This window comes from Stegodyphus dumicola, chromosome 9, assembly GCF_044657685.1.
Source record: "Stegodyphus dumicola isolate Sdum_Otavi_A_Nest chromosome 9, ASM4465768v1".
Lineage (NCBI taxonomy): Eukaryota > Metazoa > Arthropoda > Arachnida > Araneae > Eresidae > Stegodyphus > Stegodyphus dumicola.
The window spans coordinates 120,296,847-120,314,724 of NC_140776.1; the positions used below are offsets into that span (position 1 = coordinate 120,296,847).

At 31.7% G+C, this 17,878-nt stretch overlaps 1 protein-coding gene across 6 annotated transcripts in view; it reads right to left on the minus strand.

Moving 5' to 3' along the window:
- Positions 1 to 17,878, minus strand: part of LOC118205143 (5'-AMP-activated protein kinase subunit gamma-1-like) — a 552,717-nt gene that overhangs the window by 8,746 nt on the left and 526,093 nt on the right. For all 6 annotated transcript variants that reach the window (XM_085824013.1, XM_085824011.1, XM_085824014.1 and 3 more), the window contains 2 exons: positions 16,863 to 16,937; positions 14,854 to 14,947 (listed from right to left, as the gene is read on the minus strand). In XM_085824013.1, coding sequence (XP_085680139.1) covers positions 14,854 to 14,947; positions 16,863 to 16,937 — 169 coding nt within the window. The remainder of the gene's footprint in view (positions 1 to 14,853; positions 14,948 to 16,862; positions 16,938 to 17,878) is intronic.

Consider the following 17,878-nt stretch of genomic DNA (forward strand, 5'->3'; position numbering starts at 1 on the left):
AAAGCAGTGTACATGGATACAGTGAAGAGTGTGCGCAATGCCATTTTTGTGCAATTCTGCAATGTTTTTTTAAGTAAAAATAAGTCGACGTGTACATGCTTTAATTATATTTTAATTAAATGATAGTTATTTTGTGAATTATATGTTTGTAGTATTTTGGAATACGTTTGAGTAGAAGTAAGTGTGCATGGAAAGAATTTAAGTATTTGACACTAAGTATTTGTAATCATTTTTAATGTTTTGTTATAAATTCGTTGGTGACGTTTATAATAGATAATTTAGAGGTAAAAGTTTTTGGATATTTTATATGTGCAAATGTCATCCTTGGAAAGGGTACATACTTTTTCGCGATCAGGTAATTTCATATATGTGCTTTTTACCGAGTTTGAAGATTCACAAAATTTTCCTGCATTTTCGTGCAAATTTTTGTAATTTATGAGAAGATAGCAGAGTAGATGGATAAAGTCAAGAGTGTGCGCAATGCCACTTTTGTGCAATTCTGGGATTTTTTTTAAGTAAAAATAAGTCAACGTGTACGTGGTTACTGTGTATGTGCGATTTTGAAAAACGTGGCAAGGAGTTTGTGATTCTGCACTTTTTCCCAATTTTGCAGTTAATATTTGTCATGATTAAGCAGTTTTGTTCCATAAAATTTCTAGCATAAGTGTAATTCGGCTAGCAGATTGTTGGAAAAAGCGTTGAGTAAATAAAAAGAAAAGAAACATGTCTTTACTTCGTGAAGACAAAATGGCGGCGAAAAAAAAATAGGGGTTGCTGTAGCAGAGTTGGTCGCCAAATTTTCGCCAAAAAATCGCCAAGTTACCATAACCCAAAGATCAACCATTAGATAAGATTCTTAATATAGGAATTCTGTTTTATTAGCTTATGATGATGAAAGCTAAAATATACACTTGGATACATGACTTTACTTTTCTCTTGTGAGTTCAGACAATTTGACACACTTATTAATAATTCTGGAAAAAAAAATACTGAAACATTCAACCAAAACTTCCCTACAGTTATTTCAAAACTGCACATATCAAACCTTGTGCTTTTTCCTCAAAGTATTTTAAGGTGTTTAGGCCTAAACAAACTATTATATAATTAATAATAAGAAAACACTAAATCAAATGTAAAATTCTACCACTTAAAAGGGTGATAGTCTCATTTCATACTGATTCAATATAAATTTAAAATCAAACAGTATATCAAAAATCCTGTCACAATATGATTGCATATTCATACATAAGTGAAAGAAGAACCATATTAAAAAAAATTCCCAAAATATAGTAATTCAAACTATAGTTGAAAGAAGTGCTCCACTATAAAAAAGTATATTTAAGGAGCTACAATCAAGTACAGTCAAAAGTCGTTAATCCGGACTCGTCGGGACTTCGGCGATTCCGGATTATAGATTATCAGTTTAAATCTCGTAAGATGGCATGCAGAAATTCTAAAATTAAAAATATGAAACAGTAATTTATGAAATAAAGAACAATTATGATCTAAAGGGTAAGAATTGGAGGCTCCCTTCAGCCCACCTGGACACAAGTGTCCCTATAGCTCAAAAGAAGGGGCCCCGTATCTCCACAAACGAGGGCAACCAGTAACCCAGCCACCCCCAAACAACAAACAAAAATACTAAATCAAAACTAAATAAGCACATCTAACACAATATTACAGACTAAAAAACAAAAACAAAAGAAGAAAAAAAAAAACCATAAACACAAATTCACAACATAGAACAACCACAGATATCCAAAACCCACACAAACACAAAATTCAATTTTAACAGAAGATTCCTACCAGCGCCCTATTTTCATTCATAAACTTCATTAGAGCAATAGAATATGATTTAAAAACTTTAAAATTAATGACACTTACATTAAAATCAGTAATGTTAAAAATCTGTCTAATAGGGGCTGTTAAACTACAATCAACCACGAAATGCCTAGCATCACCATCAACCTGACAACTATTACATAATTTATTTTCCTGCAGTTTAAATTGGTTGAAATAGAAAGGAAACCTACCATGTCCAGTTAAAACCTGATTAATATCTATGTTGTTCATACATTTCATTTTATTTGTGATTTTAATTAGTTCCATAAATCCTTTGTTTTTAGGTGAAGAAAACCACTGTATTTTCCATTTGTTAACGTAATATTTTTTCATTCTTCGAATTGCAATTCTCTTCGAACCTGTTACTTCAATATCCATTGCACTGACATTTGAGACTGCCTGCTTGGCCAGGCTGTCAGCCCTCTCATTACCAATAAAGCCTATATGGGCCTTAACCCAATGTAGCTTAATATTTAAATATGAACTCAAAGTTTCTAAATGATTCTTAATTTCGATAATTAATGGACTGAAATTGTCTGGGCGGGAGAGAGCATGGAGAAGTGACAGGCAGTCAGTGTAAATACTTACAGACGTGGGCATAAACAAGGTATTTTTAATCCATAATAAGGCTTGTTTGAATGCTTCACTTTCTGCCTGGAAAACTGATTTATATATATTCAACTTAAACATTCTATAATCCACCTCAATTCCATAGTAAAAAACAACAAAAGCAGCTCTTACGCTCCCTCCGACCCCAGAACCATCTGTATAAATATCAAACACATCAACAGTTGGATTACATTTATCAAAAACAAAACCAATTCTATTGGAAGGATGTATTAAATGAATATTAAATTTTTCAAAAACATTCTTTGTAATTAAATAATCTTTACATTTTCAATTCCATTCATCCAGTTCTAAATAAAAATTTCTCATAAAAAAATTCGTATAAAATTGAGAGAGGAGGCAGCCCAGCCAACACAAAGACGGCCTCGGTAGGCACTGTTCTAAAACATCGGGTTAAAGCTAAACCCCAAGCTCTCTGAATACTGTCTAACTTCATCTGTAATCTAACCAGTTCCCCTGCCCTGGATCCCCAGGCTCCAATTCCATACATGATGATTGGGAGCACTACATTTAAGTAAATCTTCTTCAGAATGGAGGATTTCAAGGCTAAAATCTCAGCTGAAAAGGTTCTTCTATAATTTAATAAAATCAGATCAGTTCGTCTTTGTACCAACTTAAAATGTTCTATAAAATTTAATTTGTTATCAATGATAATGCCAAGATATTTCATATTATCTACAAATTTGATTCTTTTGCCTTGATATTTCAAATTTGGTGGTCTAGTCTTTTTACCTCCTCTGGGAAAAAACAATGCACATGTTTTTTCAATATTAAATTGCAATTTTTCTTTCTTTTGCCAATCACTTAGTATTAGAGCAGTTTCATCAAATAATTTTTCCATTTTTTCAAGAGAATCGTGTTTCATAAGAATCATAATATCATCAGCATATGCAATTAATTCCACATTTTGAGGAAACTTCTGCTTCCGCAAATTATCCACAATAATGTTCCAGAGCAGGGGAGCATTGCAGGAGCCCTGAGGGCATCCTTTATAAATATTCATTACTAAGTCTTTACTCTTATCCTTAAAACAGTTAAAAACAATTTTCCTATTACTAAAATAACTTTTAAATAAATAAAGCAAGTTTCTAGGTATTTTTAAATCAATTAAACCATGCAACAAGGAAGACCAATCAACAGAATCAAATGCAGCTGAAATGTCTAGAGAAATCAAAGCTACGTGTTGTTCACCCCTAAAACGTCTGACATATCCAACAACCCGGTAAAGTGCATTCTCTGTACTTCTTCCAAAGGTAAATCCATATTGAAACTCGCTAAGTGGACATTTATTACCCATAAAGTGTAAAATTCTATTAGTTACCAATTTGTCTAGCACCTTACCCAAAATATTCAAAAGTGTATTGGTCTTTGCTTTCCATTAGGCTTAGGGATCAAAATAATTCGACCTATTTTCCAACAATCTGGAAAAAGAGTAAACTTAAGACAGGCATTATATAGGCCAACAAAAAAATATGGGTAATAGAAAAATAATCTTTTAATCAACACAGAATGTATGCGATCCGGACCAGCAGCAGCCATATTCCTCAAACCCAATATAATACTCTTAACTTCATCATACGTGAATGGTAAGTCATTTTCACTACATTTCAAAACATCATCTTCTAAAACATGTATGTCTTCTGGTTCACCCAAATCAAGCACCTCTTTAACATACACAGTATTAATATCTTGCTCATTGCCCATACCATCAGGTCTCTTCACATTCAGCTTTAAATTTCGCTTTCCAAATGCCGTCTTATAAAATCTGTCATAATAAACAACGCTTCTTAAAAAATAATTCTCTTTACATACTCTCTTGATCTTCCTAATCATACGTTTATAAACAGCCAATTCTCTTTTGTACTTTATCTTACGTAAAATTCTAGTATTATCATCTAATCCAATCACCTGTGAGCTTCTCCTATATGCACGGATACGTCTTTTAAACTTTTCCAATTCGGGCGTCCACCATGAGATTACATTTGAAGTCTTCCTCTGTATCAGCAGATCACAATCTATTTTCGCCTGAAGCAACATTTCAAAATCGTTTACTACACCAATCAATTGTTCACTGTCATTTACAACACTAATTCTCTCACCAAGCCTCATCATATCGACTTTAATTTTTTTACTCAGCCTGTTGACCCTTAGAATATTTCTCGATACCAAGGCCCCTCTTCCATATTGAAGACAAGAATCTGTCATTTCGAAGACAACATAGCGATGATCGCTCAGTGAATCATCAGTATTGATTTCAAGTTTGCATTTGTTACTATCCAGATTGCTGGATCCTATAGCTAAATCTGTCCAACCATGTCCGACAGGAGAATTAAAGGTTGCAATAGAATTAAAGTCATTAAACAAAATTAAATTATTAGATACAATAAAATCGAACACCAATGTTCCTCTTGCATCGATCAATTTGGCCCCCCAACTAAGATGCTTTGAATTAAAATCCCCCATAATTAAAAACCTCTTATATATAGATAAAACCTCTTCCAATTTATGAACATTCGCAGCTATGTCCTCTAAAGGGTATCAAAATTTACAAAAAAAAAAAAAAAAAAAAGCTTAATATTTATTTGTTTACTTTATTAAACATTTCTTTCAATGTAAGTTGTTTAAGTTGCTTCCTGTTATGTGATAATACTTTCTCTTTAATTCTATAAACAGACATAATTTCTTGTTCAGTTACAAAGTTCCGCTGTTCAAGTCCCGTAATTGCTGTGCCGAGAATACCGACTAACTTGTCAATCGAAATTTTTTCGTTTTCACTAACCTCTCTGTCACCTTCTTCGTGTCTATATCCATTTTTTGCAGCAATTCCACTTTTTGTTTGATGGACATCGAAACAAACTTTCGTTTTGTACGATCCTTTGGGAGCTCCAGCATCGTAAATTCTATTTGACATAATCGAAAGTTCAAGTTTACTTTTATAAAATTGCTCTTACAGTATGCAAAAAATAATAAGCCGGACCCAATTCGAAGATTAAGGAACAACGCAATCATCAACGTCAACTGAAATAGATAATTAGATACTTTTAGCTTATACCGTCCGTTATACATTAAACGCACACGCAAAAACCTATTCTGTACTTGCGCACACGCATATGCGCAATCGTAAAGGTCTTACGCGCATGCGTAAATGCCTATGCGCATGTGTCAATGTGGCGCATGTGCAGAAACTTTTTAGCTTTGAGGTCCGGATTATAGATCATTCCGGATTATGGGTGTCCGAATTAACGACTTTTGACTGTATTTGCCTTTAATTATGGTTGCAATGATGGCACTTGGGTGTTAGGTATCTCATGGCTTATGCTGTCAATAGAAATGGTGTACAGAGATGATATTTCATTGTTGAATGGTGAAAATGATGCTATTTCTGAAAATACAGGGAGGAGTGGCATGAGAAGCAGCTATTTAGAATGAGTGGCCAGCTTACTTACTGGACTCTAGACCATGGGATGGCAAACTATGGCCCATGGATCAAATATGGCCTGCAGCATATTGTTATGAAATGAACAGGCGCGGTAAGATGCCTTCCCCGCAAAGCAGTTTTAGGGTTGCCATAAAATGACAAAGGAAGGCAGGGTTGCCACATTTGATGAAAAATCGCCCATTTGGCGGCATTTGGTGACAAAATTAGCGATATACCATGGACTGACGGAAAAACTTCTGGAACGAATTCTTACCGGTTTAGCCCAGAATGTTCTCGTACACAAGCCAAAAGCTATATAAACCCTGCTGGTCCACAGTCAGTTAGTGTCTCGTCTAGAGAGTCAATCCCTGCGGAGTTGATCGAGTTGACAGCCGGGCAGCGGGTGCCGAGTGGGCCGTCGAGTGCACTGAAGGAGTCTGGTAGTGTAGTGCAGTTAGTGCATTGTCGAGAGAGCATGTTGAGCTCCGGGAACGACTGAACCGAAGAGTCGGGAGCTGGGCTCGTGTGTCATCGAGTGCATCGTGAGTTGTAGCGTGGAGAGTCGAGAGTGCGTGGAGTTCAGAAAACGACCAAGCTGAGTCAGGAGCTGTATTCCGGAAAGCAGAGTCGTGTGCTTTGCAGGAAGCTGTCTCAACCGTTATTGCCTGACAGTGTGAAGGCTGTGTCACTGATTGTTCCAGCGTGTTTATAGTAGATCTTCGACGACTGTAAAAGTGTTATGAAGCTGTCCTGATTAATATTGATAAATAAAGTGTGTTTTTATACTTCATCCAGTGTTGTCGTTATTCACTCCAAATCTACGAACCCCGTACGAATGTGAAGGAAAAAAATAACGTAACAACTGGTGTCAGAGAAGAAAAGAAAAACATAACAATATTTATTTTTCACATGACAAATGAATCAGCTTACACACAATTATGCAATGGATGATAGTTGAGTTGAAAAGTTGTGATTAATGACAACGAGAGATGCTATTGCCATATTCTCTCATTTATTGCATACCAACAGGCAAATGTTTATTCATTGTGCTAAAAACTTCTAGGACTGAGGAAGAAATTTTGCCAACATAGGAATGGTTCCGTCAGATCAAAGAGAGAAAAATTTACACAAAGTTTACAGGGCCTAGGGTGTTGGCTACCCGCGAGCAAATACCTAATGTGCCACCCCTCTAGACAATTTTTCATATTTTGACTTATACTTAACGCTGATGTTATAAACTCAAATAAAATTTGAAGTGCAAAACTTTATTGTTGTGTTAATAGGAACAAAATACTTTAACAAATAATATAATAGCAAAAAAATATCTTAACAAAAATAATATAATAGCGACAAAATACTTCAACAAAATAATAAACAAACAAAAATATTACTTTTGGAATAAAGTAGACATTTTATAATTAGAAATGCAAAACAACAGTATTTACTCTAACCTAATACAAAAGTACTAAAGCATAAATCTCGTGAAATGAAAAGTATACAAATCAGTCCTACAAGGCTTACCTAATAATTAACTACAAAATAACTTTTCTGGATTTCTGAGAACCAAATTTTTCAATAATTTTGCTGAAATAAATTTTTCAGAGATTTTGGATTCAGTAGAGATGATGGCCAAATCTGAAAGCCTTTCTTGTGTCATATTATTTCTCAAGTAATTTTTAATAATTTTTAATTCACTAAAACTTGAAATTCACTAAACAGGTAAGGTTAAAAAAATCCTTATTACTAAAGCAAAATTTGAAAAACAGGGAATGAGATCATTTTTTACTATAATTTCTAATATCTCAATTGGCCCTTTTTTACCTGTAAAAATATCTTTGAATGGAGTTATTTCATTAAAGAGTTGTATACCATCTATATCTTTCACAATATTTCCTTCCTCCTGTACCTGTGACTTAATATATAAGTCCAAGTGAGCTTTTATGAGATCATTATTAGAAATGTTGTGAAACTCATACAGAAAGCAGAATATTGAATAGCACTCAGATAAGATGGTAAATCTTTCATTTACCGAAGAGATCCCGTAATCACGAATTGCAAAATAGAATGCAGTCTTGAATTGCTGGAAGAAATTCAAAACGGAATCTTCCTTTTCCAGCGGTTGTCAAAAACGTTCCTGTTTCCGTGAAATCATCAATCTTCATTACCCCCCTTCCCAAAGGGGTAACATAGTGGGGGGGGGGCGAGTGGACCTTGGCCTCTCCAGAAATATAGGACAGCAAAAATTTTTAGATTTAAAAAGAAGAATTTTTAAACGAAATATTTGAAACATATTATGGTCTCAGATCTTTGCATGAATGAAGCTAATACTGTATTTAATAGGAGAGAGAGAGAGAGATGTGCAAACTCTGTGATGATTTTGGCAACGAACTAAAAGATTGTTTTCCAAAGTAAAAAACAACATTCTTCCAAAGTTCTGCATAAAAGTGAGTTATAATAAAATCTTTCAGAATAAATATTCGTTCTGAAATGATGTTCTTTCTTCTACAACGACGACTTCTTTGGTCTTAATAGCTTTTAATTCTTTCATTTATGCAAATCCAATAAACTACATTTTCCTTACTTTTATTCTGAATTCAATACTGATAACTTTTATAAAAGGCTAAAAGTTTTTCTTTTCCTTTTAGTTGCAATAATGTCTAAAACATCCGTATTGATTAACCTAAGATGTGAAAATAACAGCTAATATTGTAGCAGAATTACAAATGGAATGAAACTAAAAATTTCAAGAGGAGCCTAAAATAAGACACATCTTCAGTCTAACAAAGACTCTTATTTACAAAGAAACTGCCCAGCTCTTCTTAATGACTCATCATGACATCTCCTGAGGAGCTATGGGAGGGGGATTGTACTCTCCGATTTCGCGGGAACAGGAATAATTTTGAAACACACAGAAAGAGGAATCGCGGAAACAGAACTAGTTTATTTAAAACTGGTTCCTTGTAATCAAATAATCAAAATCCTAAAGAAAAATTACCCCTACCAATTCTGTAACAGCAAAAAGCCAAAAATATGTTAAACAAAATCAAAGGAAAGTGTAAAATTAATTTTATATTAATTTTTTAAGTGTAAAATTAATTTTATACAGAAAACTGCTGCATATTGAGACAATTACACGGGAAAAACTCTTACTATGAAAAAATTTAAATGAAGGCATTTTTAATCAATTACGTAGTGATTTTGCTGTTCCTAACAATTGTTTCGTAAATTGTGCTAAAGCGCAATTTATGCATTTATTACCTAGTTAATTTTCCACAATCAAAATATTGTATAATAAGTCACCAAAATGGAAAGTAATGTCACTTTATGATATGATAGCGAAAGATTAAAAAATGTTTTTTTTTAATGTTATTTCTTGAATAAAATTGCATTATATTAGCATTAATTTACTGAAATTGATCAATGTTATAATGTTTTAAAAATAATATCGTCAAAAAATTCCCAAATTTTCGAATTAAAAATTTTCTATAGAAACTGATCTTAAAATCGCCAAAATGTAGACAAGTAGCAAAATTTCGAACCGTTTAACAAAGAATTCACATTCTCCAAAGCAAAAAGTTGTTTAAAAGCTCTTCATTAGAAAAATGAAATAATTTCAAAATGCTTATGTTCACTTCTTGCTAAGAAACTTGAGTATCCCACCATTTATATATATTTATATCCCACCATTATTTATACCCCCTTACCCCAACCTAGCTACACCACTGACAGAATGTAACATGACATGAATAAGTTTTATACTTGTGATTATATTTTTGCAACTTGTATGGTAACATGCTTTTTTTTTCCTGTCAACAGTTTCAGTTGTTGTCGCTATAGTTTCTTTACCATGTATAATTTTACTATGTTCTTTCTGTGGGCTTAATAAATATATGTCAATATAGACAGCGTTCTTGATTTTCTCTTCATTCATAACATTAATCTAACAGGTTATAGATCCAGAATGCCCTAACTCTACAGGGGAAAAAAAAAAAAAAAATAGAAGCCAAGGGGAGATAGAAGTTAGCAGCAGTTTGTAAGCCTAACACAGTAGGTATTAAGTCTCAAGTAAGTTGGCAAATTAGTTCGCAAAAATGGAAATTGCAAAGATATCAATTAAGCCATTATGTGGAAAAAGTGATTGGCCTATTTGGAAATGCCAAATTAAGTTCACATTAAGTTGTCATACAAGACACTTAGTCGTGGAAGGAAAACTGAAAAACCCAGTGGAGCCTGATCAAGCTGCCGCTGAAGAGATTCAAAAGATACAAGAAAAGACGTGTAAGGTTTTTAATAAAGCCAATAATTTTGCTATGTTAGTTTTTACGAATTCCATGATTGGGGGTACTTTACAAAAGGTAATGTGATTTGACAGTGTAAGAAAAATTTGGCTCAATCTTCACAAAATATTCGAAGATTCGTCCGATAACCAACATATGTTTACAGTTCTTCAAATTCATTCGGTCAAATGACAATACAGCAGCTCATTTTCCAAACTGAAAAATTTATGGAACAGACTGAACAGTGGACTTGAAAATAAAGAAGAACACAAACTCCCACAGAGGCTGTGAAAATATTGGATACTCTTCCTCCCAGTTATGGTACTTTCAAATTGAGTTGGTTACTTCTTGGTGATAAAAAGAGAACTCTAGATGGATTAACTACACAGTTGCACACCCATGAAAGAGAATTAAAGAAAGATTCAAGCAGAAACTTTAAATCAGGAAGCATTCATAGCAAATTTGAAATTTATGCAGAAATCAGCAAGTGTAACTATTGCCTACAGAAAGGACTCTAAGTCAGAACCTACAAGAAGTGGATAGCTGATAGGAAACAACAAAACCTAGTCTACATACAGAGCCAAACAAAGGAGGTAAGAATAATGTTGCTGCAAATATGACACTCCTAGCTGTGTATGAAGGAATATTTTCTGCTGAAACCAATTCTGATCAGTGGTTTATTGACAGTGGGGCTTCAAAACAGGTCGTCAATAATAGTCACTACTTTATGAACTTTGAAAAGAGCTTCCCCATAGCATCACTGCAGCACTGGAGACTTATCTGCCTAAGTGAAAGGATGCCTTTGTGGAAGACGTTCTAGGGGAAAGTGGCTCGTATACACAATTGAGGAATATGACAAGTTCTCGTCAGAGCCACAACAGTGCCTTTTTTTTTTTTGGTATCACTGTATAATTTCATATAATAATCTTGTAATGCAATAAATCATCTGGAACTATAATAAAAGTAAGTACATATAACTTCTTTATATTTAGTTATTTAAAGTACTAATTTTGTATTGGTTTTTGTGTTAAGTATGGTATTGTTATTGGTTTCTTTGGTTTTGGTCATGGACCACACATATCTTACATTCTATAAACTTCACAACTTTTACAATAGATGACTGGACAGCTTATAATCAGAAGTAACAGACTAAAACACAGTAGTCTCATCAAGAAACTAAGAACTTTAAAAAACATTTGATGCCTAAAGAATGTTTATATGACAGCCTCATTATAATACTGATAGTGACTAAACACAATCCAACAATTAAGTACAAACAATTAAGTAAAGTTGGAAGAAAGATAAGTTTAATCCAGCGGTTCTCAACTTTTTGACTAACGCATACCATCTAAACAAAAATTGAAAAACTTTAGTACCACCATTACATTTTACAATGACTAATTTTCAATTTCTCAATAGTAATATTAAATATATATATATATTTTGCCATTAGCACAACCTATTGACTATTTGTATTAAATATGCACACATTAAAAATATTAGATTAAAAATTGGTTAACATTTAAATTATCAAAATTTAAATTATAGAATTTTAATTCTAAAATTTAGTGTGAAATTTGGGCCTGTTTAAGAGGATCAGTTTCTTTATGTCTGGTCTTATTTCATTTAGTTTTAACAATAAATTACCACTTTCAATTTTATTTTGTATTTATTCTTCAAACATAACATGGAAGAAAATCCACGTTCACACAAATAGGTTGTGCAAAAAGGCAATAAATATTTTATATCTTTGAAATGCCTTTAAATATGAGCAGCTATTGACCTTGAACAAAGTTCAGATTGCATAAATTTACACGTTTGAGAAAAAAAACTTAAACAGGATGTTGAGGTATTTAATTTTTGATATTAATACTAAAAAAATACTTTGTTTTCGCTGGTTTAATCAACAGGATAATTATCATAATATAACATAAAGATAAGAGTGCATGCTAAGCTAATCACAAAACCCAGAAAAAGCAATGCCAATAATTGGTACTGTAAAGCGATTGTAAACAAATCTAATATTTTAACTGTTTTTTTTTAAACTTTTATCTTAACTGTTTTCTTAAAGTTTTATCTTAACTATTTTTTCAAAGTGGCATTTTCTTAAAATTAATTTTTTTATTTTTCTAAACAGAAAAGGATTATCAAGCAAATCAGCTTTAATACTTTAAAACATTTAATTATTGCTTGTGATAGGAGTAAAAAATCTTTTCATCTCAAGAAAGTATGCATTGCTTTTTTAAACATTTATTTAACAGAACTGATGTTCTTTAACTCTCTCAGTGGCCAAACCACATACTATATACATGTTAAAAAATATTAGTTTTGATATTTTTAAGTACAAAGACATGGATCATGAAATAAATATTATAGATATTAATTAGAAAATTAAATTGCATATATATTAAAAAAATCGAAGCAGAAACTGTTCATTTCAGAATTATAATCTAGAAAATATCTATCATTCGTGAGCTTTTTGGGAAATTTAAGAGTTTAGGATCAAACCCTTGGCTATTTATAAGGTTAAGGATAACAACAAATGACTGAATAAACATAATTTTAAAGAAAATGGAATTATTTCTTAAAAGTTAACCCTTAATGCTAGAAAAGGTGTGCTGCAGAGACATGTATTACTACTAGAGAAATCAGAAGGCTCCATTATGGGAACATTTACTTAATATCCACCTTTCTCAGTGTTCGAAGTAAAAGGCTAAGCAGGCATGTGTAGCACATAATTCTTGGAAAACCACGACATGCAATAAACACAACTTAGGGATCCACAACTCAAGGCTAACGCTTATAATGAATTGTTAATGTGCACTGGAGGAAATAATCTAAATAGTGATTTTTAGGTACTTAGTGCAACTAACCTGGTGCAATCTGGTGATTTTTTACAGATGAAAAAGTAAAAGTTACTTAAGAAGTGAAAAATTGGTGATTTTCAGGACATTTTTAAAAAAAGATTTCCAAACTATCATTATTTGTCATAAGTTGGCAAACATTATCAATACCTGAAAAGGAAATGCAATTTAAACTTAAAATTTCAGTTGTTAAATAAGGATTATGTGATACATTAAAAAATAAAACTTGCATTCGTCTCCAAATTTTCTGGTTTTGGCGGGACTATTCCCAAGTACACAGAGATCTGTTTCCACTTAGAAAAACAATAATCAGAGAATTATAGAGACTCTGCATTGCATAAACCTCAATACGACTGGTTTTCTACCCAACACATCTCTTCATTATTCCATTTAGAGATTTTAATGCAAAATTCTGTATTCCCGCAGAAAATTTACTGCAGTTTCTTCCATTGCTGGAAAATTCTGTAAGACCATATTTTAAAATTAACTTTAAGGCAAGAAGCATTATGATTTGCTAATAAATACTGCTGGAACATGGAACATAACAAAAAGAATGCAATCAAAAATGGCAGTGTTGCTTGACAGGACTAATATGAGTACAGTTGCCTGAAGAATGCTTATGTGCATGGTTGCCAGTTTAACACATTCTGAAAATTTGGAAACTTCTACTAAGGGGACGATAATATGGAAGAATGCACAATTTTACGAAAAGTAATGTTTTGTGTAAAATTAATAATATATGCTGAAACTGAAAAGAAGTGAAAAAATATTTAGTAAACTGCATGTAAATGTAATAATAACTGTAACTACTTTTAATATATATATTTGTAATTACTTTATATGTATACATATTTGTTGCGGCAAAGCCAGCAAACTATTAAAATTAACATTACCCTTTTTGTGAATGGCATCACTTACGTTTTTGTATTCATAAATGTCTTTTTGCTTGTTCTATACTTGAGGTTTATGTTAGGAAATAAATAAGTATAAATTACTATCTCTTAATATCTTTAAGCAAAAGTTACTATCAGCATTTTATGGGGGACGTGACGAAGATAATTACGCTTTCTGTGCGATTCTTCCATCAATTTTTGTTTTATGAGATACTCTAGTTTTTTCTTATCAGATTAGATATAGAAAACCAAACTTTCTATCCTTTGAAATTCATTTATAACAGGGCTCAACCATATATGATTTGCAATACATAATGAACCTTTTAGTGACAGTATAGCTACTAATAAAAATCCAATTATAAAAATGATAAGAGATGAATAAAGTAACCAAAGATAATAAAACCAATAATAAGAGATCTATTGTTACAATGTTGCTTCATGAAATACACGTAGCAAATAAAACTAGCATGTTTATTCTGAAGAAAATTACTAAAATCATAAAATAATTAGAAATTGAATGGAAGGATCTAATAAACCTAAAAGAAATGGATCTATTCATATGTTATTTCATACTGTGAGATAGGAACTTTCTAACTTTTAAAAACAATAATTGACTGGAAGGAGGAAGCTGAAATATCCCGTATTGTGAACTAAAAAAATACCATAAAACAATAAAGATCATACATCAGATTAATCAACTCCCTGTTTTTTGAATGAATGATGCACCTCGTGTCTTTGTTTTTTAAAGAGTTAAAGGATACAAATTGACGTTTTTTAACCTTGAGTGTTCCTTGAGTTATATTTTTCTAAGAAAATGTTTACACAAGATATTTGGTGCAACATAATGCATAAAGTATTATACAATTCAACTTCAGTTCAGTAACTTTAAAATATCAGCAAATTATAAAAGTGATATAAAGATTTTAATTTACCTAGAGGTTGTAGCACAAGGAATTTAAGAATATCCGATAATGAAAGCATGCCAATGACTGTATGCTTCCCATCAACCACAACTAAACGATGAACCTAAAACATTCAATGAAAATTATGATATTAATATAAAAAGCTTTTTATTCCCTCATGTTAATATTAGGTAATATAATATGTTAAGCTTCCCTTCAATTTTATAACTCAGCATTAGGCTAAATTTTTATTTAGCCCGCAGTTAAGAATAAAAATTTCATGCAAAATTTTTAAGGTAACATTAAGAAAATTATTATCAGATATTTATGAGTATTATAACACTTATTTATGAGTGACATGCATTATTTTTTATCAATTTACATACTGAATTACTGATTCTGGCACACTGCTACTTTTTGGCGGTCAGTTAAATTATGGAGAACCTAATGGTAAAGTAGTTTCTTCATATGCAATTCTCATGAATAATTTTATGTATGGCAGCAGATCTAATGTTAAATTCCTTCTATATCATTTAGTATGTGCAGCGATTATCATCGATTAACATTTCCTGTATGGCACACACATTCTGTATACAGTTCATCACACAAAATATTAAATTCCATCAGAGAAAATGCATCATATTAGATCAACTTATTTAAAGGTGGAAACTGATAATCATCTTCCTTGCATGTTAATGTTTAATCATCTTCCTTGCATGATAATGTTTAATCATTTTCCTTGCATGTCAATTTATTGGACTAAGAAACTGAATCCTAGAAAAAAAATCAAAAGAATCCTTCACTGAAAGAGATCATTGCTGCGATGAACAGGATAAATGAAAAGTGTTGTGCTTAATAGAATTTTTATGGAAACAAGAGTGAATCACATTAGTCACTTATTGTAAAAAACTCAAAATAATGCAACAGATTAAAAACACAGTTCTCAAATGTGAACAGACGTTCACAAAATAATGATAAACAATACATCTTACAAATCAATATATCAAAACTGTCACAGCTGTTTCTCTTTAATCACATTATCAGCCCATTCAAAATTCTCTACACCAGACCACAAACTTCTCAAAAACAGATGCAATAATTTTCGCTTTCAAATGATATGTTTCAGAACATGACACAATACTTCAAAGAGTCTCCTCCATTAGTAAAACATTCAGAAACATGCAAGAAAAGAACAAGAAACTGGTTGGCTGATTAGAACAAAGCATACAAGGACTGTTTATATTACAAAGAATGCCTTCATGAAAAACTTTCTAATGAGTCACAATACACACGCAAACACCTTAAACCCCCCTTGCAGCTGGCTTGTTCACTAAACACTGTATCTGAAACAAACTATTGTTGTTCATCAGTCTTCCCACTAGGCAATGGTGAGTATTGAAAGACAAGTGGATGTTATGCTATAACAAAAACTGATTATATGAACAACAAAAGAGAGAGATTATTTTACCTTAAAAGAAAAACACTGCTTTCTCATATGGTATCAGACCAGGAGTTTAAACTTTGATTAGCTTTTACTTTCAATAGAATTCCTGTATAAGCTAAATAAAATTGAACTCATGTAAAAGTAACTTATAAGTTCTAGATAAAAATGCATATTTCACATTGCAGTATTACTCTTACAAAAAAAATTTTTAAATGTTTTTATGTAACTGGTGAACTGAGGAAGTCTGATAATGTCTCTTAGTGTCTTTAAATGCATACACACCACACAAACATTTAAAATATTTCCGCTTCTAGACAAAATGAACAAAAATAGAACATAATCTACCATATTAAGGAGTCAAAATGTATTAACACATTACACAATAAGTTGAAATAAAAGCATTAAAAATAATTCAATTATGTTTATTTCATTTAGGTAAAGTTTTAAGTATTCCATAAAAATTCATTTTAATATAAGAAATGATGCCTCTATATTTAACTGTCTTTCAGACTTTCAAAGGGGAAAAATTGTGAAATGAATATAAAGTAGCAGATAAAATACCAATAATTAGTTTTAAAACATTAAAACATACTACCTTAAGAACAAAAAATCTTTCTATCACAGCTCCTAGTGTTTCATCAAGCGTGCAAACATATCCATCTTCATGCACCTAAAGTAACAATTAATGCTATGCTCAAATTTAATATATATATATATGGAACAAACTTAGATATAATAATGCAGAAATGTTGATTGTGTAGACACTGCCATACTGATTCATAATGAAGAGCCAACTTGGCAGCTGAGGCAGATTAAATATTAATTTTTATTTCCATTGACATTTGTGGCTATAATTAGCAGTAAGCAGTGCTATAAGTGCAGTAAGCAAAATGCATAGTAATCTTTATAACAGCTTATTTACAAAAAAGGTTTTCGTTTAGGAAACTTTTAAGTTCCAAATTAGCTATCATCAACATTACATAAAAGTCATATGATGGATTAATCTAGAAATGATACAGTCTAGAAAAAGTTATTACTATTTTTAGAATAGAGAGAGGAAGTACCTAAATTAAAATAAGGAATTAAGGAGCTATTTATAAGATATTTTGATTTAGATATTTTTCTACATGGAGGTAGGAAGTAAGATGGAGTAGCCCTAAACAGGTTTCTCCCGTACTCTGCTCTGAAGCACTGGCGATCCCTACGTGGTGACCAAAACATTGGGGTTTTGACACGATCGGATCTAAATATTTCGTAATTACGTGGTAAATATACATATAAATGTATATATTTTCTTTTTCTACAACACTTCAGAGTCCTAAGTATATGAAAAGAACATATTTTTAAACAACACTTCATTCTGAACGGAATTAAATGCTATACTTTTTGCAGAACAGTTTCCTCAGAATGGTTTAATTTGAATGAAATATTTTCACAAGTTTTCGTTAATTACATTAGAAAAATAATTTAAGGTAATTCGATTTTATTTAGTTAAGGTACAAAAATTAAGATCAAAGTTTATTGTATTATTAATATTAAAATTATGCATTATTTCTTTGCTATTTATAGAGCTTCTTCCTAAAATACTTTCTTAAATACGACATGATTTTT